Here is a 17,915-nt window from a genome sequence, read left to right on the forward strand (position 1 = left end):
ATATAGCAGTTTTGGAAGATGGCCATTTTCACTATATTAATCCTTCCTACCCAGGAGCAGGGGCTGTCTGTCCATTTTCTGATATCATCTTCAATCTCTATTTTCAGAGTGTTGTAGTTTTCAGAGAAGAGGTCTTTGATTTCTTTCTTTGGGTTGATTCCTAGGTATTTCAGTTTTTTGAATGTTTTTGTGAAAGGAATTATTTGCCCTATTTCTCTCTCAGTGAGTCTGTTGTTCATGTAGAGGAAAGCTATTGAATTTTGTGTGTTGACCTTGTATCCAGCTACTCTACTCAATTTGGTTATTAAGTCTAGAAGACTTTTGGTGGAGTTCTTGGGGCCTTCTATATAGAGAATCATGTCATCTGCAAATAATGACAATTTGACTTCTTCATTCACGATCTTTATTCCTTTTTTTCCTCTTGTCCAATTCCTGTGGCTAATGTTTCCAAAACTATATTAAATAAGAGTGGTGATAATGGACATCCTTGTCTTGTTCCTGATTTTAGTGTGAAGGATTTCAGTTTTTGACCATTTAGTATGACACTGGCTGTTGGTTTTTCATGGATGGCTTTTATGAGTTTGAGGTAGAGACCATCTATTCCAATTTTTTGTAGGGTTTTTATCATAAATGCATGTTGGATTTTGTCAAATGCTTTTTGTGCGTCTATGGTGATAATCATATGGTTATTGTCCTTGGCTCTATTGATATAGTGTATTACCATTATTGATTTGTGTATGTTGAACCATCCCTGCATCCCTGGGATGAATCCCACTTGGTCAGAGTGTATGATCTTCTTGATGATCTTCTGCATTCTATTTGCCATTATCTTATTAAGGATTTTTGCATCTATGTTCATTAGTGAGATTGGCCTATAGTTCTCTTTTTGGGTTGGGTTTTTCTCTGCTTTGGGGATGAGGGTGATGCTTGCATCCAGGAGTGAGTGTGGGAGTATTGCTTCCCTTTCAATTTCATTGAAGAGTTTAAACAGTAGTGACAGTAGTTCCTCTCTAAATGTCTTGTAGAATTCAGCAGTGAAGCCACCAGGACCTGGGCTTTTCTTAGTTGATAAGTTTTTAATTATGTTTTCAATTTCATTGGTTGATATTGGGTTGTTTAGAAGTTTTAGATCTTCTTTGTTCAACTTTCATAATTCACATGTATCTAGGAATCTGTCCATTTCTTCTGTGTTTTTCATCTTATGGGCATATAGGTTCTCGAAGTAGGTATTGATGCTCCTCTGGATTTCTGGTGGGTCTGTTGTAATTTACCTGTTTTCATTCTTAATTGCATGTATTTGGGCCTTTTCTTTCCTTTTTCTGATAAGGTTGGCTAAGGGTTTGTCAATTTTGTTGATTCTTTTGAAGAACCAACCCTTGGCTTCATTGATTTTTTGTATTGTTCTCTTAGTCTCCATTGCATTGATTTCTCCTGTGATCTTTATAATTTTCTCCCTTGTATGAGCTTTGGGTTTGACCTGTTCTTCTTTTTCTAGAAGCTTGAGGTGCAGCATCAGGTCATTTCATTGAGATTGCTCTTTTTTCCTAATATAAGTATTCACTGCTATGAATTTCCCTCATAAGACTGCTTTCATTGTGTCCCATGGATTCCCATATGTTGTATTGTCATTGTCATTTAATTGAAGGAACTGTGTGATTTCTTCTTTAATTTCCTCTGTGACCCATTGGTTATTCAGAAGTGTGTTGTTCAGTTTCCACTTGTTTATGAAATTTTTGCAGTTTCTTTTGCTATGGATCTCCAATTTCATCGCACTGTGGTCTGATAATATACAGAGGATAACTTCAATTCCTTTGCACTTAAACATGTTGTATGAGTGAGTATGTGGTCTATTTTCGAGAATGACCCATGTGCAGCTGAGAAGAACGTGTATTCAGATTTTGCGGGGTGGAACACTCTGTAAACATCTGTTAAGTTCATTTGTTCAAGAGTTTGATTAAGTTCTAGTATTTCATTACTTATTTTTTGTCTAGTTGATCTATCTATCTGTGACAGTGGGGTATTGAGGTCCCCCACTTCTATTGTATTAGTGCATATATGACTTTTCATGTCTGTTAGCATTTGTTTTATAAGTTGGGCACACTAGTGTTTGGTGCATAGATATTTATGATTGTCATCTCTTCCTCTTGGATTGTTCATTTTACAAGGATGTAGTGTCCTTCTTCGTCTCTCTTAATCAGTACTGGTTTGAAATCTACTTCATCTGCAAAGAAGATAGCTACTCCTGCTTTTTTTCGGTTTCCTGTTGCATGGTGTATTGTTTTCCACCCTTTAACTTTCAGTGTATGAGTTTCCTTTTGAATTAAGTGTGTTTCTTGTATGCAGCATGTTGTTGGATTCTGCTTCTTGACCCATTCTGCCAGTCTATTTCTTTTGATTAGTGAATTGAGACCATTAGCATTGATGGTTGTAACTGTTACGTATTGACTTATCATTGTCATGCTTTTTCTTTTTGTTGGATTCTTCCCCTTTACATTTAATTTCTTGTCACACCCAATGGGTTCATTCTGCTGTGCTCCTGGGGTTGTGGTCCTCATTGTCTGTTCCTAGGATATTGTGTAAAATTTTTTGGAGTGCTGGTTTGGTATTCATGAAGTTCCTAAGGTGCTCTTTGTCATGAAAATATCTTATTTCTTCATCCATTTTGAAAGATAATTTTGCAGGGTCCATCAATCTGGGTTGGAGGCTGTTTTCCTTTAGGGCTTGGAATACAAGCTCTTCTTTCCTTGAGGCTTTGCATTGAGAAGTCTGCTGTGCTTCTGCTGGGCTTTCCTTTGTTTGTGATTTGTTTCTTTTCTCTAACTGCTCATAGAACTTTATTCTTCTGTTGGGTTTCTGGAATCTTAACTATTATATGCCTATGTGTAGACTTTTTTTGATCAGTGTTTGTTGGAGTCGTATATGTCTCACTTATCTGTATGTCAAGTTCTTTTCCCCTGCTTGGGAAGTTTTCTGCCATTTCTTCTGTGAATAGTTTTTTTTTCTGTCATTTGCATTCTCTCCTGTTTCTTCATTGACTCCAGTCAGTCTTATGTCATTCTTTGCATAGTCTAGCAGCTGCTAGATTGATTTCTTGTGGTCCCTTACAATTTTGAAGTAATTTTTGTTTTCCTGGTCACTAATTGCAATCTTATCTAATATACCTGAAATTCTGTCTTCACATTGGCTCATTGTGCTCAATCCTCTGAGCCAGGATTTAGAAAATAAATCATATTCACTTAAAGATGTTAATGTGTACAGAGTGAGGACCTCAACCCAAGTTTTCTAGCAGATACTCTATATTTCCACCACATAATGCAGTGTTTAATTATCTATAATACTAAAAGAACACATTTATTTAAAGAACTGGACATGTATTTGAAACACTATAGGCAACAGAACTGGAGATGTTTCTCCTTCCAGTTTTTGATCTCCTGGAAATTTGTTTGCATCTTTTTATGGATTCCATTTGTTTCCTGTGTTGGGATTCCATCATGTTTCTCTGCTCCTCTCTAGATTTATTAATCATGTCTTGCACTATGCACACAATCTCTGCTGTTATGTGAGAAATTATTTCTGATTTCATTTTTTCCAGATCCTCTTTTGTTGCCAGTTTAGGGAGTCCAGGTGGTTGAGTATCACAGTGTTCCATCTCATTTCCCTTTGGGGTTGCTCTAGGTGTTCTGGAAGTTTGGTTTTCAGACTTGTTTATGTGTCTTCTCATTTTGATAGGGGGTGGGGGTGCTGTTGGCACCCACATGGCTCACTTCCTCCAAGCTGGGAGCAGTGGAATGGCGGCCAGGAAGTCCCTACCTCTGGGCTGGGAGTGGTGGAATGATGCCCCAGATGCCCCTTCCTCTAGGCTGGGAGTGGTGGAATGGTGGCCTGAAAGCTCCTTCCTCTGGGTGGGAGTGGTGGAATGGTGACCCAGAAGCCCCTTTCTCTGGGCTGGGAACACTGGAATGGCGCCCTGGAAGCCCCTACCTCTGGGCTGGGAGCACTAGAAAGGCGTCCCAGAAGCCCCTTCCTCCGAGCCAGGATTTAAAAAAAAATCATATTCATTTAAAGATGTTAATGGGTACAGAGTGAGGACCTCAACTTAGGTTTTCTACCAGATACTCTATATTTACACCACATAATGCAATGTTTAATTATCTATAATACTAAAAGAACACATGTATTTAAAGAATTGGACATATATTTGAATCACTGTAGGCAAGAGAACTGGAGATGTTTCTCCTTCCAGGTTTATGACTCATCTTTTTCACCACCTCTTCTTCTTGGGCTCAGCTCTGACAATTAACTTTTGATTGCACAAGAGGCCCGGACTGTATCTGCAGCTGTGGGTGTTTAGATTGGGAAAGAATATGGGAGAGAACTTTTGTCTGTGATCCCTGGGGGTGACGGAAGAGTGGCTGAGTAAATGATAGAAAGGGGAGCAATGGGCAGTGTGAAGCAGCCACAGCTGCCAGAGTAGGTTAGAAGGGTTTGGTTTCTACCCACCTTCCCATCATTGCTCCCCTTTCCTGCTCAAAACTCCCCTGTTCTTCTGGCCCCTTGTGCACACCAAAGGACAGGTCTGAGGTCATGTAAGACGTTACTAGTTGTGATGGTTAATTTTGGATGCCAACTTGCCTGGGTTGAGAGATGCCTAGAGAATTGCTAAAGTACACTTCTGCATGTGTCTGTGAGGTTGTTCCTAGGGTAGAATGGCACTTGGGTCATGAACTGGGGGAGGGAACACCCACCCTGTTATGAGCAGCACCATCTAATAGACTAGCAGCCTGGATGAAGCAAAAAAAGTAGAAGTAGGGGAAAACAAATTCTTTCCACAATGTCCTGCTTTCTCCTTTCCTGAGCAGGTGCATTTTCTGTTGCTGGTGCCCTTAGATATCAGACTTGAGATTCTTTGGCCTTTGGAAAAAAGCTTGGACTACATCATTGGCTTAGCTTCTCATTCTGAGATTTTCAACTTCTTGCACTGATTAGCTTTTAGAGTCCTTGGCTTTCTAGCCTGCACATGGCCATTATGGGACTTGTCAGCTCTGTTTGTGTGAGGGAGTCTAATAAATTTCTGCTTATAATGAGAGTTGATAGTATATGCAGTCTTGATGGCAGTGAAAGGTGTCTTTTGTTGTCAGGAGAGAGAGAGACATCCTGGAAGAACTCAAGCTCTTCAAAGAATGCCACTGTTAGGTATGGGGATAGAGATCTGTGCTGGCCTGATCCTGAAAGTGCTGCCGGAGAAGACTTTAGGTAGAGATGAGTGTGTGAATTATCATTAAAGTACTTTAGATTGGAAGAGCACTGAGATAACAATCGGATAGACACAGATTAAGGAGTGTGTGCAATTCTAAGTAGTTTTCTCAGAAGAACTGGGTAGAACCACAGAGCTGAGGCTACTTGAATTTAAGTTAATTGAAATTAAAGAAAATTAAAAATTCTGTTTGTCTGCCATATTCTGCATTTCTTGAGTGAACGTCATGTTGTGGCGGGGATGAGATTATATGGAGCTCTGAGTTTTTACACTGCCTTATTCAACAGAGAAATTATAACTTATGAGGGGTAGAAGCAATATCATTTTCCTGGAAAAATTAAAGTTGTATGTATTTTCTTTGTTTCACATTCATCACCTTTTTAAACATAATTATTTGTCATTGAAAATGTTAAAAACTTTGAAATTGAATTTGCAAATACATTTGATGTTAATGCTGTCATTTCTTCCACTTTGATTTAGTACTAACCACATGATTAAAGAGTTGAACAGTTTTGCTCGGTTCATGTTTTGGAGTTTGAAATTGTTAAGACTTTTTTCATCTCTTTTGTGGTCTAGAAGAAATTTAAAATTTTCCCTTCCCAATCCTCTCAGAAGTGATTTTTATTCTAATGTAAAAATAATTTTGAGCATAAAATTAGGATTCATCAAGAGTTTGGAGATGTCAAGGAGGATGATGATGAGAACTGATAGTGAGTGGACTGGACAGAAAAGGGGCCAGTGATGACCTTTTAATCCATGGTTGCAGCAGAGTTCTGGTACATGGAGTAAAGAAAGAACAATTCTGTTACTATGTCAGATGAGAACAACAGATTTCATGTGACCTTTCCCTTTCCTGATGAGCCTACTGCAGTGAGTGACAGAATATGATTAAGAAGGCATTAAGCCAGGAAAACTGCAGATATGTTTGGATCAGGGAAGAGAAAAAAATACAAAACTGAATCAAAGAAGGAGGAGAAAAAAATTCTGTATCTTTAACTTAGGGCCTGAAAAAGTGCTGCTTTCACCCCAAGTCAGACACTGATTTGTTAAAAATATATTTCATGTAAATATGAATTTACTCTCTTTGAATAATAGACAGGATAGATAATGTGGGGAAAGTGGGCCCCGTTCATAAGCCCAGGAAGAAAAAGAAAAACAAATAACTTCATTGCTTAGGGTACACATTTAAATTGGATTCAATAGCCAATGGAAACAAGAACAGTCCTTTCAAACCAGTGTTCTTTCCATGTCTTTTTGTATTTGCTATCACTCATCACTTACTGATGATGCCATGTTGGAGACATGCAATGCTAAGTGATACTGAGCAAACATCATAATATATAGCTACACAAACAAAGGCAGCTACTGTGTCATGAGGCAAAGTAATCTTTGGGATTATTGGACTATGAGCAAAAAACATCCGTATGGATGTATGACGGTAGAGAAAAGATGTGTGGTGTGTGAGGGAAGGATGAAGCACCTCTGTTAGGGGAGCTGGCATTCCTCTTCTCTGAGAAGCTCAGCTGCAAAGAAAAGCCACACATTCCTTTTCTCAAAAATGAACAAATAAAAGAGCCCGGAAATAGTTGAGATTTGTCCTCTACAGAGTACATTTTAGTGGCTATCTACACCCCGTGGAGTATGTGCCATCCTTTGACCCTAATTTTTTTTTTGCTTAAATTCTTTTATTGGTACATTTTAGGTATACAATCCATTTACATTTATCATTGGGTGCCTGTACCTGTACATGATGTATCTTGGTTCTTATTCTTTTCCCCATTCCCTGTGCTCCCTTCCCTATTTACAAAGACTTTGTTTCCATTTTTTCCTTTTCTCATAATTTTTCCTTTCCCTTCTTTCCTTTCCCCTTCCCCTCCCACTTCCTCTACCCCTTTGGCCCTTTTCTTCCTATTTCAAATTATCAATTATTCATTTTAATTATTTTAATCCTTAATTACACTTTCAGTTTCTCACATCAGAGAAAATATTTGGTATTTACACATGTGTCCTATTTATTTCACTTAAGAGTATGGCCTCAATATGCATCCACTTAGCTATAAATGTCTCTAGTTTCTCATTCTTTATGGCTGAGTAGTACTCCATTTTATAAAAAACTCACATCTTCTTTATCCAGTTTATAGCTGATGGCCACTTAGGCTGTTTCCAAGCTTTAGCTATTACAAACTGTGCTGCTATAAACATGGGTGCACATATATCATTGTGGTATGATTCTTTTAACTCTTTTGGGAAGATACCTGGCAGGGGAATAGCTGAGTCAAATGGGACTTCTAGCCCTAGTTGAGGTATCTCCATACTGATTTCCACAGTGGTTGCACCAGTCTGCACTCCCACCAACAATGGAGAAGGGTTCCTTTCTCCCCACACCCCCACCAGCATTTGTTATTTGTTGATTTCTTGCTAGCAGCCATTATTTCTGGGGTGAGGTAGAATCTCAGCATTGTTTTCATTTACATCTCTCAAATGACCAGTGATGTTGAACATTTTTTCACGTGTTTATTTGCTGCTTTTACTTCTTTGTCTGAGAAATGTCTGTTCATTTCAGATGCTCATTTTTGAATTGAATCTTTAAATTTGGGGGGTCTGATTTTTTTCAGTTCTTTATATATTCTAGATAGTAGCCCTTTGTCTGAGTTACAGCTGCTAAAATATTTTTCCCACATTGTAGGTTGTCTGTTAGCTCTGTTGGTGGTTTCTCTTGCAGTGGAGAAGGTTTTTAATAAGATGAGATCCCAGTTGTTGATTTTTTCTGCTAGTTCCCGTGCTACTGAGGTTTTGTTCATGAAGTCTTTTCCTATGCCAATATCTTCAAGAGTTCTACCTAACTTATCTTCCAGCAAGTTTAGTGTTTCTGTCTTAATATTTAGATCTTTAATCTACTTTGATCTTAGTTTAGTACATGGTGATAGATATGGGTCTAGTTTTTATCTTTGGCAGGTTGAAATCCAGTTTTTCCAGCACCATTTATTAAATAGGCTATCTTTCCTCCAGTGAAGGTGGTTGGCTCCTTTGTCAAAGACGACGTGGCTGAGTATGTCTGGAGTTGTTTCTGCGTCTTCTAATCTATTCCACTGATCCTTGGGATTTGACCCTAATTTTTCCAGGTATTCTCCCAAGCACATTCCTATCCCTGAGAGAAATTCTATCATGTATTTTACTCCATTTTGTATCACATACAAGGATGTTTTAGAGTCCTTTATATAATTAAGGCCATCACCTAGTTACCTTACTTCTCCTTCTAAAATTGTTAATGTGGAGAAATTTATGGGTTGGGTGGTGTGCCATCAAACCTAATTGTCAACTTGGAGACTCCTGGAGAGGTGACAGCATCGTAAGGGCACTAATTTTAATTGATGAATTCAGCTGAAAGGGAGTTAAGGCCTAGTAGGAAGAAGTAGATCATGGAAAGTATCCCTATATAGGTTCCCTGGCCTCTTCCTCTCTGCTTCTTCCCTTGCACTCTGCTTCCTGGATGCTATGAGTTGAGCAGCTTTCTTCCACCATGCCCTTCTTTCATGATGTTTCTACCTTGCAGCCAGCCAATCATGTGCTGAAAGCTGACTGACACAGGTAGCAAATGCAGGGCTCTTACTGTTCCTGAAAGTGAGGATGGCCCTGGTGAAAAGGATAGGGAGTGTGGGATGTGGCAGTAAATGACACTGGCAGTTCTCCTTGGTCATCTTGTAATCTGACATAGAAGAAGTCAGGTAGAAAGAGCACCAAGGCAACCCTGGAGGAATAAGATGTCACAAAGGGTACAATGGGGCCAATGAAGTATGTTGGTTCTATTGGTGGTTAGCTGGAGTAGGTTCTTAGCAGTTCGGATGTGTGTCAATGAACATGGCCATTGTTTTAATCCCAGAAGGCCACCTCCTTTTACCCCCTGCTTGCTATTTCAGTCTCTGCCCAGGAAGAAGTATGCAGTGCAGCTGAGCAAAGTGGCAGCAGTCCTTCTGCCACCCAAGACAGGGCCCTTTTTGTGAATCAGTCCTCAGGGTGTTTCTGTGTAAAGAACACACCAGTAGATAATCTCAAAAGCATGGTATAGAACAGAAAGGAGCTTTCAAAATGATTTATACATTCCAAAAGGATAAAAACCCTGTGGGAGAGTAAGAACACTGAAATGTGCTCATGCATCAAAATCTTAGTCATGAAGCCAATATGCCTACCAGAGGAAAAAGAAAAATAGAGTAGAGGGGGAAACACAATTTGATGGTGAAAAGGAAATGCCATTTACAAAGAGAAGAAATTATTATTGGAATTATGGACACTGCAAAATAGTTCAGTCTTTGTAAGTGACTTTTGTGCCTAGAAACAGAATCTGTTTTTAAAAAGTTAAAATATGCAAGGTAGGCTCTGTAATTAAATTTTGTGCAATGGAATTTTGTAGTTAAAAATAATAGTGCCTTATTATCATAATTCCCTCTCTTTGCCTTCCCTCCCCTTCTCTCTCTTCCTTTTTTCTTCTCTTCCCTTTACTTCTCTCCCCTCCTCTCTCCTAGCCTGTCATTTTAAAAACAAATAGAGCTACGAATCCAGAAGTGGAGAAGTGGACTTTGTAAGAGACTGATGATTACACGAACTACTTAAATATGCAAGAGAATGATGCTTTTATGTGAGACAGAAGCCTCCTCAAACCCAAAAGCATCTACTGCTTTCTTGAATACAGGGAATTTGTCTGTGCAGTTTTCTGGTTTTAAAACATACCAAATAATTATTATCTATTTACAAGAGACTATTGCAATGCCAGGAAACCCCATTGTCATTTTTTGCTAAAAGAGATAATAGTATTTTTGTGTCTTTCAAGGATTAGCTTTATTAGGTTCTGGGCCAATCTTGCTAGATTATTAGGTCACTTATATTTCATTGGACCCTGGCTTAGGCACGAGGTGCCAATCACACGGAGCCCTTCTGGCTCTCTTGGCTTTGTCTTTAGAGAAGCTGCCCCCTTAAACTTTGTGATTTGGAAGGCACTCTGAAAAGAGAAATTCTGTTGTCTAGCTCTTGTCTCCTGGATTCATTTTCCAATAGACTTACTTACATCCTGTGGGTCTGCATAGAATCAGAGTCCAGAAGTGAGTCAGGAGGTTTCATTATAAGCAGGTCACACAAAGAATATGGGGCAAACTTTGGTCTCATATAGACTGGTACTTAGCTCTTCCTCCAGGGAAGAATAGCTCAGCTCAGTTGAAGATATGTTGAAGGTTGCTTGGCACTATTCTGCATTCATTTGGATCCTTGTTAGTGTTTTGTCTTTGGTTAGTTATTATCAGTGAAAAAGCACTTGTATAAAGTCAAAGGTGATGGTCCTCTTTGTGTGTAGAAAGGGCTTACCTCATTTGTTTAGATAAAAGTTAGATTTGGGGACAGGGAGCGAAAATGGAGCATGGATATTCCTTTTTATTTCTAGGACTACAGCAAGAAGTTAAAACAGGTGATTTACTTAAAGTCTTAGGGAATCATTTTCATACTTATCCTCATTAACATCACAGCTAACAATTCCTGAGTGCTTACACTCTGTTAGAACTTGTACTGAGTTGGTCTTTGCATATATCATCCTGTCTAATCCCCACAAGAACCCCATGAAATTGCCTTGAGAAACTGCTACAGCCACTAGTGCTGTGGGTGAAGTGCTTTGCCTTTGGTCTTTCCCTGTAGACACAGCCCTATGACTGAAGCTCAGTACACTGTATTGATAACACTAGATTTACTTTGCTTTGGGGTCCTGTGGCTTTATGTGACATCATACATATGCCTTTAGCAGTGTTCAAACTGTATGGTGGAGCCTCTTGGAATCTCCTCAGTTGAACTTTGAGATGAGTGCTGGATGCCAGACAAACACTAAATTAAAAATTTTAGAATAAAAACAGAGACAAGTGGATAAGTTAATCAGCTCTTTAATCCTGCCAATTACAGTTTATAAGTGACCATGTCATTTCCCCCTCCCTTTCCTTTTGTTCTTTGAATGGACTCAGACACTTATTCTTTCTAGAAGTCACATGAATACCAAGAGTCTTCATATTACTCTCCAAATGTGACTACATATTTGTTCCTTCTAGTGTTGATGCTGTTAAAATATCTTTTTCTTTCTTACTCCAACTCAGGTCTGAGTCGAGGCATATGCCAAGCCAAAGAAACTCATTGCTTTAGCCTCAGACTTTCCCAGAGAGTTCCCCATATGAAACAAACCTACAGAAAGCTAATAGCAGGGGTTTCTCATCCAGGAAAATCCTCTGTGGACTTCTCTGGTACAACCAGTCCTAGAACCATGTATCTAAAGGCTTTTACCTGCTTTTCTGTAGCCACCAGATAAGGATCAGGTCCTTATTTGTAAAAGATAGAGGCTCAAAATTGCTTCTCTTATTAGAAATGATTGCTGTCCCCCTCATTGCACACCTTATGTATTATTTGTTCCCTGGGTTTAAACCTCAGTGATGAGTGTGGGAAGGGGACAATTATCAAGGCAATTATGGCATCACTACCCCATCATTTTCCCGGGTTACAGTGATTTCTAAATCTTTCCATTTTCCTTATAGACTGAATCACTTGAGTAGTTTCCTCTGTGACTTTTGCTGCTTTCTTCATTGTGTCAACCACTGTACTTGAGAAAAATGCCCAAAGCAAGTTTCCAGAAATTCCATTTCTGTTTTAAGTGAGGTTAAAAGGAACTTTCCTTTTTTTAGTTTTTAATGAGCCATTGATACCATAAACTTGCATATTATAACAAAAACAGCATTTACTCATATGAAGAACTGACAAAGGAAATGATCAAGAACCAGCTATAAGACTCTTGTGTTCCTCTGGCCGCAAGAAGGTGTAGAGCATAGATAGAATGTAGAAATTGGAAAAAATCTTTCCAAAGACTTGTTTGGACAGATCTGTTGCTTGAGAGAGTAGTGGGTCTCATGCCTGGTATCTTCAGAGATGATTGCTGATCCTTCCATTCTTTCATATCAAGCTTAATGAGGGGGTTCCCATGGAATCACTCAGAAAGATTGCAATATGCTCCTTGCTATTGGGAGATCTAGAGAACTTGAGAAAGCTACAGCCATGGTAGAACCAAGAATGTATTTTCTGCATTCAAATAATCATTGACTCCTAGAGTTTATGGAGACAAGGAACGTATGACGGTATCTTTTGGATGAAATGTGGGCCACATAGAAAGAGCTGACAAGTGATCTTGCATTCTGTCAAAAAAGGGAGCCATTTTAAGGGGAAGAAGATTTTCAAGAGCAAGAAACTAGCTTTGAACAGCAGACTTTAAGACACATGTAAAAAGTTGTAAATGATCAATAAAAATAAATGATACCTCTAACTCACAAGAAAGAGCCAACAATCTTAGATTCTGTGAAAAAAGAGCCATCATAAGGGGCAGAGGATTTCCAGGGGCAAGAAACTACATTTGAACATAAGATTTGATCCTGATACATTTGATCCTAAGTAATATATAAGAAGTTGCAAATTATCAACAAAAATAAATGATACCTCTAACTCAGATGGAATTGGGAGTGGGAGCACTGGGAAATCAACCTAAGATAGAATAAAAATCTAAAGTTTTAAGGAATGTATTGCAGGAAGGCTGATTATTGTTGGGAGAAATCCATATTTAGATGACACAGACTTATTAGAATATAAACTCCACAAAGGCAAACAATGTGATTATTTCACCCAATATAACATTTTCAGCACCTGGCAGAGTGCCTGGAATGGAATTGTGGTTCAATAATTAATTGAACAAATGGGTGCTACTATTTGAGTGCGCTGGCTTCATTTCTGAAATTTGCTTAGGCTTGTTGGCAGAGAAATTGTTAAACTAAAACAGCCTACCGTTGAATGCTTACACAATGTTAGGGCAAACAATGTGTTGACATGTTCTTGGGGGAAACATTTGTTAGATGAGAATAGACAGATCTTTCTAGCACTCACACTACAAGTTTATGGAGAGGTGATTCACATTAAGAGATCATAAAGCAAACCTGAACTCACGAGATAGAAACTAGAAACTCATAATTTTCCACATTGCTATAATCCATGTCTAACTAGTTCAATGCTCTGAGTAGCAAAACTTTCCGGGTTCTTCCTGCTCCTTTCTGCCTTGATCTATTACAGAATTCCTAGATTCTGTTCTTTCTTGGTCTTTTGGTTGCCTTTTGGTTCATTCTAGGTGAATGGCATCAGGAGTTTGAAGTAATCAGTTTAGTTGTCATTCTGATGCTGTCCTGGTTGCTATCTTTCTGATTTCTCTTGGCCTCTTGCTCTGTCATCTGTGGACCAAGCCTGCCATTTTGCCATTTTGTCATTTGGATGCACCCCAAATTCCCTCTGATGTCCTTGCTTCTGTGGGAAGGCAAGTCCTACTGCCTTAGTCACTTTCTCACCCATGAGACAAAATACCCAACACCTCAAACTTAAAGGAAGAAAGGTTTATTTTGGCTCATGTTTTCAATCCATAGTCTGCTGCATCCAAGACAGGAAGGGAATGGTAGAAGGGTCTGGTGGAAGAAAGCGCCTCACATCATGGCACCCAGAAAGCAGAGAGAGAAGGGAGAAACCAGGGAGGGAGATATAACCTTCTGGTTCATGATCCCAGTAACACACGTCTTCTGACCAGATCCATTCTCTTCTCAGCAAGTCAGGTATAGTGCCCCCATGATCCAATCCCTTTCCAAAAGTCCCACCACTAAATACATGAGTCTTTTGGGGGATGCTCCAGATCCAAGCCATGACATCTATTTTTTGAGAATATGCTAGGCACTATGAAAATGACTATGACTAGTAAGTTCTACAACTGTTTTGCAGTGTTATAATCAGCAAGTCACTTGCTGTGCTGTGTTGCATCTGAAATGCAACAGAGAGGTAAGCAAATCAGGTTATGGAGAGCAAAGTCACGTGAGGAGGTTTAAATTATATCCTGTGAGAAGAAGAGATCTATAAATGGATTTTAAACAGGGGATTAATGTGAGCAGTATTCAGATTATACTGTGTTCTTGATGACATTGGGGCAGCATTATGAAAGTCAAACCTTGTACAGTACCTTTGGGATTTTTGAGACAAAATTATATTTGTCTTCACATGAAATGGCTTCAGTTTCTTATACATTTTTACTTTTCATTCCTATTCTTCTAGTTTTCCCCCCATCTCATTACTTACTGTCAAGTTCTCAACTATTGCTTACTTATCTCATTATAGCTGTTTCCCTAGAGCAACCTCAGACTTCTTTTTGATTGATTTGTAGTTGGAAAAACAAATAGAAGAATTTGTGTTGCAATTCTACATGTATTTTAAGTTGTTGTTAAAATGATTATTAGTAGCTTATAGGCACTACCCCACACATTAAGTGCTATGGCTTTGTAATATCTTTGTAGTGACTTAAAGCTTCCTATCTCCATATTTTTATAATCTGATTTTCCTGGATAGTGAAATACCAATTACCAAAAAAGTAGATCTACTAGAAAGTATTTGGGACTATGACAAGTGCAGGTGGCATAATGCAATATTTTTATTAGGCAGAAACATAGATGGGAAATTCAAAAAAGAACCACAGGTAAATGCTCTAGTATCCATTTGTTCTGAGAAGATCTCTCAGATGCTGGCCATTTCATTTTCAAGAGCTTTGGTCAATGTTGGACCTCAAGCCCACACCCGGGGCTTGATGATGACATACCCTTTCAATTCATAGTTCAGCTTCTGCCAGTCCAGGATATTAGCATTGAGAGGGGACCCCTCATACACAGACTGGATCTCTTCTGGAGACAGCACAGAGTTCCACATGTACAAGTCCCCAATCTCTCCCACGAAGGACTGGCTCCGATCAAACTTTCCACCATAGGCATCCTGCTCCTGCCCCATGATAATCTTGGGTTGAGATGCCACAGAGTACCCCTTCTTCAGACCTTTTTTCACCAAAGGCTTTTCATTGACCCAAAACTCAGCAATGCCGGAGGAGGACTCCCAGCTTGTACAGATGTGCACCGGAGCAGGAAACTCTTCAGTGACCTTGGCTGTGACTTTGCTCCCCCCAATGTATAGACTGTACTCTCCAACTTTTTCTTTATAGAGTAGTAATTCATTATCCTTGCCCTGGGTGTTGTAGGAGAAGAGGCTGTAGGGGCGGGAAAGGTCACTATAAGCTCGTAAACACAAGGTAAAGTTCTGCAGAGGCTCCTCCAGCTTTGTAATCAGGCTCACGTGATCACTGGCAGATTCTCTAGGGAACACAAATACTTTCTCTTTGAGGTCTGTGGGGCAAAATAAGACATATAATGACTTTTACTTAGGGGCAAAAACATTTCAGGTTCAACCTCTTTTCTCATTTCATGCTCCTTGACCATCCCCTGACCTCCCTACCTGTCTGAGCAAAGGTCTCCAGGAAGATGGTAAGGACAGAGACCCAAAGAAGCATCTTGTCCATATTCTTGGGCTGGGGCTCTGACAGCAGCAGCAGTGACAGCACAGTGTGGGAAACAGCACAGTGTCTGCCCACTCAGCTCTGAGATTCACACTCTGAGATTCCAGGCGCTTTAGACTTTATCTGCACCTGGGTTGGGCTGGGGGATGGAGAGCACAGTAACGTGTGAATGATTTTCCAGCCCCCCCCCTGCCCCCAGTGCCAGTAATCAGAGCTGCTGATGAAAAAAGAATGATGAAGCCCTGGGCTGGGAAATCAATTTGAGTTATTTATTAGACACAAGTGATGGGCGTGTCGGTGGCCCAGGCTCTGTTGCTGGGAAGAGGGTGTTTGCAGAGTTCCAGAGTTATGGATGGGAGGAGGGGTTGGGCTGGCCACAAGGGGGGCCTCACCCCACTCTCCAGGGGCTTCTTCATCTGGTGGCCCTGTGTTCTGCCATGTGGAGGGTCTTCCTAGGCCCCAGTCTCTCGTGTTGTGGAAACAAGGCCTTCCTTGTCTAGTTCTGTGAAGCAGCCTTCTGTTCACAGGATATTATGGGATTCTGCTGCACACCTTGAAAAGTCCCTCTACCTTGATTAATCCAGGGGAAACAGACAATCAGAATATAAACTTTCTGACCCCACTGAGGCTCAGTTGTTTTTGTTGTTGTTGTTCCTGTTAGCTCTGTTTTGTCTTTTGAATATCATGCTGCTTTCTTACCCTACATTTTCCATTTCTCATTATGTCTTTTTCTGGTGATATACTCGCTCCCTGCAGAGATGTTGGCGTCTCCCCCAGTTTTCGTCTCTCCTTTGAGTCAGTCTTTCGGCCATTGAGGGTATCTAGTCAGTCTTTGCGGATGACTCCATCAATGCATTACATTCACATTTGTTTACTAATTTCCAGGCACCACACTAGGTGCTGGGATTCAATGGTGACTGAAGTTCCTGGAACCTCAGTGACTTTCATCTCCATTCTCTCTGCTGCCACTTAAAAAAAATCACTGTTTATCAGTCATCCCTTAAGCCTGTTCTGCCTCCAAGATATCAAACTGATGTCTTCCTTTCTGTTTGCATTATCTTCCTTCTCTTTACTCCTAATTCTATGGACTCTTCATTCTCATCCTATTAACTACCTTCTTCTTCTTTCTCTCTTTTCTCAGCCTACCCCAGGCCTTCTGATCAACTTTTTCATTGACACAGTAACTGGCACTAATAATTCATTAATATTCAAATTATCCTTCATATCTTCATCTCTGGGTAGTTTCCATTCCTAATTCTTTTTTTCCCTTTGAGCTGAATTCCAGAGTATGAAGCTTTATTTGACTTGTTGTGCAATAAGAGCGAGTATTGGAATTGAAGTTATACAACCTGTCACATTCTGAATTAAATACAGATCCTTCTGCTTGGAAGCTAGTGTTGTTTCCAATGTTGCTCCAACCTGACTGTAATCTCTTAAATCCTATTCTCTAGTCACATACCTCTAATTGTTCTTCATTGATGTCTGACTTTCTTGATTTTGCTCCCTCTAGTTAATATTTACATTGCCTTGAAATTCTCTCTCATCTTTCTCTATTTCTTGAAATCCTAACCACTCTTCAAAATTAATCTTGAGAGAAATCTGCTTTGTGAAGATTTTTCTGATGTCCCCACCAGACATTGTTTTTATCTCTTTTGGACTTCTCATAAAGTCTTAACCAATTACTTTGGAATAGAATCCCAGTGTTGCCATTTGCCAGTGGTTGACTATTGCACAAAGCACTATAGCATTCAGAACTTTAGGTTCTTTCTCTGTAGAACAAAGATAAAACTATCTACCTCATAGTGTTTGGGGGAGGATAAGTGAGATAGTAAAATATGCATAAAGTACACAGAACATTATCTGGATGGCTATTATTATTAGTATTACCATTTAAAGCCTTTTATGGCTATTACCGTAATCTGCCTCATATTAAAGATATTTGCATATTTATCTCTTTTTTCCCCCAAGAATGAAGATGGTTATTAGGTCTTATTCATATTTAGGTTACTCATTTTATCTAGCAATATGTTTTCACATGAAAGTAACCTGGTATACATTTGTGGAGTCAGAGAGTTCAAGCAGGGAAAGGATTTTTTACATGTGGCAGTTTAGCAGCAATACAAAGTAGAATAGATCATGCTTAAATATGAGCTGGGAGATATCCTTTATCATAAACCTAGGGGATGTGCAATTCCTGGTCCCAGATGTTAATTAATGAGTACCATAAAATTCAGA

The 17,915-nt window shown here is 39.4% G+C and overlaps 2 protein-coding genes across 2 annotated transcripts in view; one reads left to right on the forward strand and one right to left on the reverse strand.

The window, feature by feature from the left end:
• The window catches only part of LOC101704620 (olfactory receptor 10J3-like), a 475,677-nt gene that overhangs the window by 171,148 nt on the left and 286,614 nt on the right, over positions 1 to 17,915 (forward strand). The window lies entirely within an intron of this gene.
• On the reverse strand, positions 14,754 to 15,821 carry LOC101698681 (serum amyloid P-component). Its single transcript, XM_004858750.4, has 2 exons — positions 15,620 to 15,821; positions 14,754 to 15,510 (listed from the first exon to the last, which is right to left on the reverse strand). Exons 1-2 carry the CDS (start codon positions 15,681 to 15,683, stop codon positions 14,903 to 14,905), a joined length of 672 nt encoding a protein of 223 aa, XP_004858807.1. The 5' UTR covers positions 15,684 to 15,821; the 3' UTR covers positions 14,754 to 14,902.

This window comes from Heterocephalus glaber, unplaced genomic scaffold, assembly GCF_053883595.1.
Source record: "Heterocephalus glaber isolate CG9 unplaced genomic scaffold, H.glaber_assembly_v1.0 deba00001561, whole genome shotgun sequence".
NCBI lineage: Eukaryota > Metazoa > Chordata > Mammalia > Rodentia > Bathyergidae > Heterocephalus > Heterocephalus glaber.